Source organism: Gymnoscopelus microlampas (genome assembly GCF_963454915.1).
Source record: "Gymnoscopelus microlampas genome assembly, chromosome: 11".
NCBI classification, from domain to species: domain Eukaryota; kingdom Metazoa; phylum Chordata; class Actinopteri; order Myctophiformes; family Myctophidae; genus Gymnoscopelus; species Gymnoscopelus microlampas.
The window spans coordinates 31,888,516-31,897,551 of record NC_139948.1 but is presented as its reverse complement, the minus strand read 5'-3'; the positions used below and the strand labels follow the sequence as shown (position 1 = coordinate 31,897,551).

Here is a 9,036-nt window from a genome sequence, read left to right as displayed (position 1 = left end):
CATATACAGTCCCATTTGGGTTTCGAAAATAGTCCGCCACCCCCCAGCTGTTAGTCATTAAGCCCTGCGGTGAGGAGGGAGGAGGTCGTGTCTGCGAGCAGGCAGATAAGAAGATACATGTAGCATGCATGCTTTTAACTGCACGTTGCTGAGCACGTCATTGGGAGCAATGTACATGTCATGAAGGGTCTTGTGTTCAATCAGTGTTCTGTAGGAACCAACATCTAACGTGTGTGTGTTCGTTTGGATTTGCAGGCAGCAAATGGTAACTAGAAAAGTGTGTTCCTGTCAGGCCAGGTTGCCTACCCAGGGCTGTGTCAGTCGGCTTTGTCGAGCGTCTATACGAACACATTTGCCCTGTGTTCCGGGGAGGGAAGCCGGGCAGGAAGGGTGATATAATATTTGGCATCACCTGTCTGCAGGGAGTGTTGGACGGGAGGAGTAGGACAAAGGCTCTACATCCTACCGGTGAGGGCTCCTCAGATCAGCTTGACCACGTGTCCATGCCCAAATGCATTGCATTGCTGCCATGCGATTGGCTGATTGTCTCCAGGCCAAAGGTGTGGCAGAGACAATGTTTTCGCCTCCGTCCGTCCATCTGTGTGCAGCTAATCCCCGGCATTGTTAGTGATTGATGCCAGAGCAGAACCTCTGCCCCAAATGTTTCACATCGGCCTGTTACAGCGCCACCAGGAGGCAGATTTTTGCAATACACCTTATTTTTGAGTGGTGCCAACCACTCCTATATCTGACTTTGTCTGTGTGTCCGGGTGTATGTATGTCCAATAAACAAACATTGATGACAACATCAATACGGGGCTCATCAAAGGCACCACTCACTTCACACAGGGTGTGATTTTTATATTACATCACGCTAATCAGTACACATCATTAGAAAAAATAAAAATAAAGATCTCAATTGATTTGTCCAGGGGTGATCAAATATAGTCATGTGATCAAGAAGGATCCGTCTGATTTTTTATATTCCATATTCCATATTCCATCCTGATTGGATAAGATTGCCTTCCAATGTTTGTAGGAGTGGCCCGTTTTGAACAAAATGCGCAATCATGAATGCAGCTTCTTATTGCTGTGAAACTTTGCTCGAACATTCCCACCATTTCCCACTAGGCCGACCGAGGAAGAAATGCCACCCTACATTTTTCAAATCGGCCTCATAGTGGCGCTATAACAGACTGATTCACGTTTTCGCCAATAACTCTTGAACCGTAGATCATACAATCAAAATTATTTTCCCTTTGGATTGCCACAAATAAGCCACGCCCATTTCCACCTGGCAAGTTTTCTGCCATAATGCATTTTCTTTGCAAAACACAGTTTTTGATACTACTCCTACCGATTTTGTCCAAACCTCACCCAAATTGGTACACATTATGTGTACCAATTTGGATTCTATTCCGATTGATTACGACTGGCTTTCAAAGTTTGCTGGAGGGGGCCCGTTTTTGCACCGCTGGACCGATCGGCGGGAAACTTTGCACGCACACTCCCAGAAGGAGAACAAGGCAGAATCTCCACTCAATTATTTTTCAAATCCACCACGCCACCACAACACAGATTTTTGCAAAACAGATGTTGTCCAAACCTCACACAAATCGGTACACATTCTTTCTGAGGTCATGTGATCAACATGTATAAGATAGATTTTACAGATCTCATTCCAAGTGCTAGGGCTCTGCCTAGGCAACCTGGCCTGGCGGAGACCTGTGCTCCGAGGAGCACACTTTTCTAGGTAAATTTGCATTTACCGAGCAGTTGGAATGGCTGGTCCAGCCTGGAGGAGATCAAAAACAGCATATTCAAACCTTGTCCCACAAAAAGGCGATTATTTACCATAGTGTAACTAGCCTTCCATATGGTGTTTAAACCATGTGCACTGCCCCTGGCCTGGGTAGAGTTGTATACAACTGGCAGAGTGACACAATTAAACATTGGGAGGGCTTCTGTTATCTTGAACTGATTGCAATGCATGATAGTAGCTGGTACAAGTTATAGAGAAGTTAATCTTATAGTGAATTTCACTACATGACAGGTAGACTATATAACGTATAGGCTACCTACCCTACCAACCTGTCATGTCTGCTAGAATGTACAAGCGTCTGTTTCGTTGTAAGCATAGCTCCACTCCAGCTGAAACCAGCTGAACAGAGTTGCCAGATTTTGTGAGAGAAATAGGCAACCACCAGGTCTATGAAAACAAGCCCAAAAGATGTGACATGAGCAATTTAAAGGTAGGGTATTATATTAAAAAATATCACTTAAAGTGATATTTTTTGGTTAAAACAAAAAGTATTTTGTTAAAAGGTTAAAGCACTATATTCTGATAGTAATCATTGCTATAGAGTGTTTGTTCAGTAACAGGAGTCTCCCCATCTCTCCAGCTCTTTAATAAACAGAAAATACATTTTCCGGTAGGTGACAAAATCTCAGCCAATCAGGAGAAAGTACCAATTTTTAAGATTCATTTTATAGTGTTCCAGTTCCAATCTGCTCATTTATTTGTGTCATCACTTCCAATTTCACTTGTTTAATCTATATCATGATTGAGTTCTCTATCCTGATTGGATAAAATTGGAAATGAAACTGAAACTGAAACGAAAATGTATTTTCTGTTTTATTAAGAGCTGGAGAGACAAGGAGACTCCTTTTACTGAACAAACACTCTTTAGCAATGAGTAGGCCTACTAACAGAAAATAGAGTTATTTAACACTTATTTTAACAAAAGAAAATCACTTACCCTACCATTAAATCTATATATTCATCGGCTATTTTTTTTTTTAATCTTGGAGGAAAAGTGAAAAGTTTTTAATATTTTTTTAAACATTCTAACAAGAAGTTGCTTATAATAAGCCGACATGGCAACGCTGGAGCTGAAGCCTATAGACCGTAGAGACTGCTCAGATCTCTCCATCATACAGTCTCCTCCTCCTCCTGTCGCCTTGTCATGAGGGGACAGCGCTTTAAGTGACAGCGCTTCTAGTTGAAGGGACAGCGTACACACCGGACCACCAAAGATCTCATGGGCGGATTCGTGACACATGTATACGTCAGAAGCTCCCGGTGTTTTGAGGGGCCATAAAGTGCGCAGAAAACGCTGCTTCTCCGGAGAATGACTGAGACCAAGTAAAGGATCATAGCTATTCAGGCAACAACTGGAGTGACAAACCCCGTGGGACATCATTACAGCACTGGTGAAGTTGTTTTTCTCTTTCCTTAGGCTTATAGGTGCAACAGACTACAGTATTATTATTATTAATTACCAATTCATTACCAATTAACAGGCTGGGCTGGAAAGATTTTTGAGGGACATCTGGGCACCTGTAAAACGGGCTATTTTGTAAAAAAAAAAAAAAAAAAAAAGATAATTGAAAAATGGAAAGTAGCCCATACATGATTAGAACATGCTTAAACATTTGACAATTGAGGTCTAATTAATATTTTTAAAATGTCTAGAAATTGCTGCAAAACCTGTATATCTAGTCATTTTGGGGAATAAACAATACGTTGAAGGATAGCAAAGTCTCATAATGATTCATTCACATCATGTATACTTTACATGATCAAATATTTTTTTTTTTTAACATTTTGGACAAAATAGCCAATTTTACATCGAGGTGCCCAGATGTCCCTAGTGCCCACCTATCCTGATGCAGCAGTTGAAGTTTACATTTTTTAAAGTAGACCTAAGACCTATATGTATTTCTGTTTTTGTAGGTTTGCACTGTGCAGCTCCAGTGTGTTTAGGTCGGAGTGGCTCCAGGGTAATGTGGTTCCTCATCATAGCAGGCATCATCTGTTGACACTTGAGACATTTGAGGTAATAATCATAGTTATAATATGGTTATAATCAGTGGAGGAAAAAGTACTCACAATTTTTACTTAAGTAAAAGTATCCTGTAATGTAGAAATTCGCAGTTACAAGTATATGTCCAGAATTAAAATTGTACTTGAGTAAAAAGTACAAAAGTATTGGTATCAAAATGTAATTAAAGTACCAAAATTAGAAAGTAATCATTATGCAGAATGTCCCATTTAAAATGTTTAAATGTAAAAAAAAAAATGTTGAAAATAGCAGATCTACAAGCTCACAATGCATTTTGAGGCATTGTGAGCTTGTAGAGCGGCTATTTATGTAGGCTAATAATAATCAAAATCTACAAAGTAACTAGTAGACTAGGCCTAACTGAAGTTATTATGCCTCCAAACGGTGTCGATTGTCGAAAAGATGCAACGCGTTGCTGGTTTGAAGATTAGTTATTTTCGGCAAGCGACACCATCGTGTGATAAGTAAGCCTATCATAAATTAAGCTTTAAAGTCTGCCTTTTTTCCACCCCCACCCTCATTGATTTTAATGGAATGAAGTTTGCTTGTCCATTATCACAATTTAACCTCCCACCAATCACCACACTGCTCACAATTCTCATGGGTGTATTTAAGGAGATGGGTGGATTTTCTATTGATTCCATTTCCTTCTCTCTAAAATGACTGCTGATGGCTGGCAGTTGTGTTTCTCAGATTGCTACTTAAGTAAAAGTAGCAATCATGTTAATCAAGCAAATTCATGTTAATCCACAAAGTAACTATTAACTAAAGATGTCAAATAATTGTAGTGGAGTAAAAAGTATAATGTTTGACCTGTGAGGTGTAGTAGAAATAAGTAGAAAGTATTTTAAAAATAGAAATATTCAAATATTCAGCCTCAAAATGTTCTTAAGTATAGTAAATGTTCTTACTTTTCACCAGTGGTGGCTGGGGCTTCATTTGTCTGTTTGTCTCTTTGTCTGTCTAAAACTGTCTTAGATTTTGTTTTGTTTTGTTTTGTTTTGTTCAAATAACAACCTATATCTTGTAACGGTAATTTTGTCTGTTTTCCATCTCCAATCTTTTCCTATATTCTGTTTCTTTTCCCCCTTTCTATCTATTTGTACACTTAATACTTCCCAGAGAGCCACCTTGCTTGGTAGTCTCCACGTTATGAGCCCTGCCTTGTGTGGGATGCTGGACAAGTGTTTTGATGCCACTTGGCACCAGTAAGAGGTGTGACATAGTCAATCATGGGGGAGTCTTTCTTCAACTGCTGTTCTGTTCCACCAGGCGAGGAGGAGCCACTGCGATCCAGACGCACCGCAAACATCATGGCCTCCCATTCATCACAGATCCCCAACGACAAGCGCTTCCTCATCTTCTTTGACTTTGACGAGACCATCGTGGACGAGACCAGCGATGACGTGGTGGTGCAAGCCGCCCCGGGGGGGCACCTCCCCGCCTGGCTGAAGGACACCTACCAGCCGGGCCGCTACAACGAGTACATGCAGCGTGTGCTCGCCTACCTGGCGGAGCAGGGCGTGACCGAGAGCCACATCCGCAGCGTCATGGAGAAGATCCCCGCGACCCCTGGCATGTTGACCCTCTTCCAGTTCCTCCGCACGCGGCCCCCGCACGACTTCGAGATCGTGCTGGTGTCGGACGCCAACACCTTCTTCATCGAGTCGTGGCTCCGCCGCGTGGGCGCCCGCCAGCTCTTCCACAGGATCTTCGCCAACCCGTCCACGTTCAACAAGGACGGACGCCTGGTCCTCCGGCCCTTCCACTCCCACGGCTGCCAGCGGTGCCCGGAGAACATGTGCAAGCAGGTGATCGTCAGGGACTACGTGACCCGCAGGGCGCAGGAGCGTGGCCGCCCGTACCAGAGGGTGTTCTATATGGGTGACGGCGCCAACGACTTCTGCCCCGCCCTCATCTTGGGGCCAAAGGATGTGGCGTTCCCACGGCGAGACTTCCCCATGCACCGCCACATCACCGAGATCCACGAGGCCACGCCTGGGGAGTTCAAAGCCGTCACTGTGCCGTGGGCCAGTGCCGAGGAGGTGGTGCATCGGCTTAGGAAACTGGTGGCAGAGTAGAAATAAACACACACACACACACACACACTTACGCACACGCAGACACACATGATTGGTAGGAGGAGGAGGCAAGTGGCTAATATTATGTACACTGACACACACACACACACACACACACACACACACACACACACACACACACACACACACATTCCCAGATATAATCTCAGGATGTCAGCTCTGTGAGCAAATAACAGTGTGTTTTCTCCTCGTCGTCCCTGACCTCCTGCCAGCGTCTGCATGTGCCTCAGGCCAGCATCTCACGTTTTGGTCCAGAGTTCGCTCCAGAGCTCGATAAAAACATGACCTCAGTTAATTATTACAAATATCCATTGCTGTTAATGGATTACATGGAACCATGTAATTCACAATGGGCAGCATATTGTATAAAATTATGTGGAAGAAGTTGATTGAATTATTAACTCAATAGCACAATTAATTATAGTGATTTTACATGACTATATTTCAGGGTTAACGTGTAGTCTTTATAGACCAATTATTTGTTTAGCAACATTGAGACTGGATGCACAGGTGATTGTTTCACACAATCAATTCTCAACCTGTTGTTTTGGGGTGCGCTGGTTTCAGCACACCCCAACCCCATCTTGTGTGTTGGCTGGTGAGGCGCATCCTAGCGAGACCTGATAGAATGGGTTTCATTGCGCGCATACTGGTTGCACGCATACTGGTTCTTATCAGTGTGACGTCGTCTGTTAAGGGGTCCATTACCCTACCCTCATTGTTTTACTGTTGTTTATCAAGGTCTTAATGAGGTCAGTAGGGCAGCAACCCTTGTTAGTAATGCTTTCATATGTTAGCAAACGGCATCTTTCTTATTCTGATGGATAATGACAACGAAATATGAACACTACGGATTGAATAAGAAATACATTTCAGTGTGCTTTCATTTAAATTGCACTTATTATTCAAATGAAAAATTGGCAGTGCAAATTAGGGTAACACTGCCATCTGGTGGCCAAACAGGTTTATATAGACAATAAATGTCTGTATAATATGTTTATCAGAATATGTCTGATACATTTTATCAGAGAGGTTAATGTGATATAACTTTATTTTGAAAACATATTAATATTTTTTAATTATGTATGTTTGTCTGTTAATTGTTTATCAGTCTCAGTTGTGTATTTACTTGTAGGTGCGTCCTACTAATAAATGAACTATCACCAGCAGGAATAAAGCCATCAACTGAAACAATGTCTGTGTGAATTCATTATGAAACGTTATCATTATTGCTAATACTACTAATAATAAAACATGTATAATATACATAATAATAATACTATACTGCCCTTACTGTATGTTAACCTGCCAATCAATGCAGTCCACATTCCCTGAACCATCAAATTCACAGTTTCCCTACTGACAAACAAAAGTAGGCTACTTGAGAGCTCACATTTCCACAGGAAAAAAGCTTAATTGACCACTGGTGTGGCTGGTCAAAAAGATTTTCACTGAGTGACACTGTCGTGCGATGGAGTAGCATAGAGTTAGAGTAGCCTATACCAAGGGTCTTCAACGTTTTTCAGACCAAGGACCCCTTAACTGAAAAAGAGATGAAGCAGGGCCCCCCACTACATATTGTATAAAATGATGTTGCAGATTAAACTTTTTCATAGATTTCATCTATAGCTTCATAGACTTGTTTGACAGCACTATCATCTGTGTTGTATAGCGTTGTGTTGGACTCATGTGTATTTTCAGACATTTAACCACTTAAACCGTCAATACTTAGTACACTTGACCTTTTTCACTCTATACTAAGTCTACTTTTTCCCCCCTCTACACCAAACCTCTTTGCCCAAAATAGCCAATCTACAAGCTCGCAGCGTGAGGCGTTGTGTGATTGTAGATCTGCTATTTTTGGCTATTTTACTATTCACATATTGTATTAATTGTTTTTGGGGATAGGCCTATATAGTTTCATTATACATGATCACAGTCATTTCTACCAGTAGGCTACATATCTTCATATTGCCTGTGTATCACATGGTAGTTGACAAAAGATCATCATTTATTTATATTATTAACATAATGGTTATAATACATTGGTGGACAAACTACTCAACCCCAGTGCCCCTGGTCAAATATTACATTATTACAAACTGAAAGTTGCTCTGTCAAATTTGTACTTGAGTTAAAGTATACTGACTACCGGTACTTGCTTTTAAAAATACTGAAGTATTCAAAAGTAGGCTACATGCTTTTAAAAAAATTGAAAAGTACAATTCATTTTTAGCATCAATGCATTGCTGAATTTAAATTTTGCAAAACATTTTAAAAATATCAATAATAGTGAAAATGCCAGATCTACAAGCTCACAACACTTGTGTGACACAACCATTTTCACATTTGAAATGGGGTTTATTGTGATTAATTCATACTTTTTCCTTTCCTAGAAATGTAGTGGAATCAAAAGTACAATATTTGTCTTTGAAATGTAGTGCAGTGAGTGAGTCAAGTAGGCTATCCAAACAAACAACTACTCAAGTAAAGTACAGATACTTAAAAAGTTTCACTTAAATACAGTACCCAAGTAAATGCACTTTGTTACAGTACACCACTGTGATTATATGACATGCAACACAGGTCTCTGGGGACATTATAGTTGTATGGTTGATGTGCTAACCTAACCTGTCAGTTACTGACCTCACATGTCCTATGAAGTCTGGCTTTTAAAAAGCCAATACCCGCCCATGCACATGAAAGTAATGGTTGCACAGTCACACAATTCTATTTTATGTTATTTGCTTATTTCTAAAGCCAGCCATAAATAATTTTTTGTCAATTAATCTTGCAGAGGAAGTCCGTGTGTCGAAAGGTCTGTGTTTGATCTGCTGCTGGGGTTTTTCAATAATAAGAGATCCTAAAAGGACCAAGTTAGTGCTGGTGATCTTTTGGAGATCTTTCTGATTTCTAGTAGCCATAAATACTTTTAAGATTGTGCATTCAAATTCAGATTGGAATTCATGTGAGATTTGCTTCCAGCTGCAACCTTTTTGACATGAGATGCCATGCTTTTATTTCTTGATAGTCAGTGTGCTATATCAACATAACATTTAATTATGACACCACATAAAGATCGGTGACAA

General features: G+C 40.9%; 1 protein-coding gene across 2 annotated transcripts; it reads left to right on the top strand.

Annotated features, from left to right (window-relative positions):
• The first annotated feature begins 3,024 nt into the window (after positions 1 to 3,024).
• Positions 3,025 to 7,132, top strand: phospho1 (phosphoethanolamine/phosphocholine phosphatase 1). 2 transcript variants are annotated; one of them, XR_014601856.1, is made up of 4 exons: positions 3,026 to 3,213; positions 3,737 to 3,839; positions 5,118 to 6,407; positions 6,645 to 7,132. XR_014601856.1 is itself a non-coding variant. In XM_084072602.1 (3 exons), exon 3 carries the CDS (start codon positions 5,078 to 5,080, stop codon positions 5,924 to 5,926), a length of 849 nt encoding a protein of 282 aa, XP_083928728.1. In that variant the 5' UTR covers positions 3,025 to 3,213; positions 3,737 to 3,839; positions 4,968 to 5,077; the 3' UTR covers positions 5,927 to 7,132. The 2 variants fall into 2 exon arrangements, 1 of the variants encoding a protein (XP_083928728.1); XM_084072602.1 differs by having other exon boundaries at positions 3,025 to 3,213; positions 4,968 to 7,132.
• Positions 7,133 to 9,036: the final 1,904 nt, after the last annotated feature.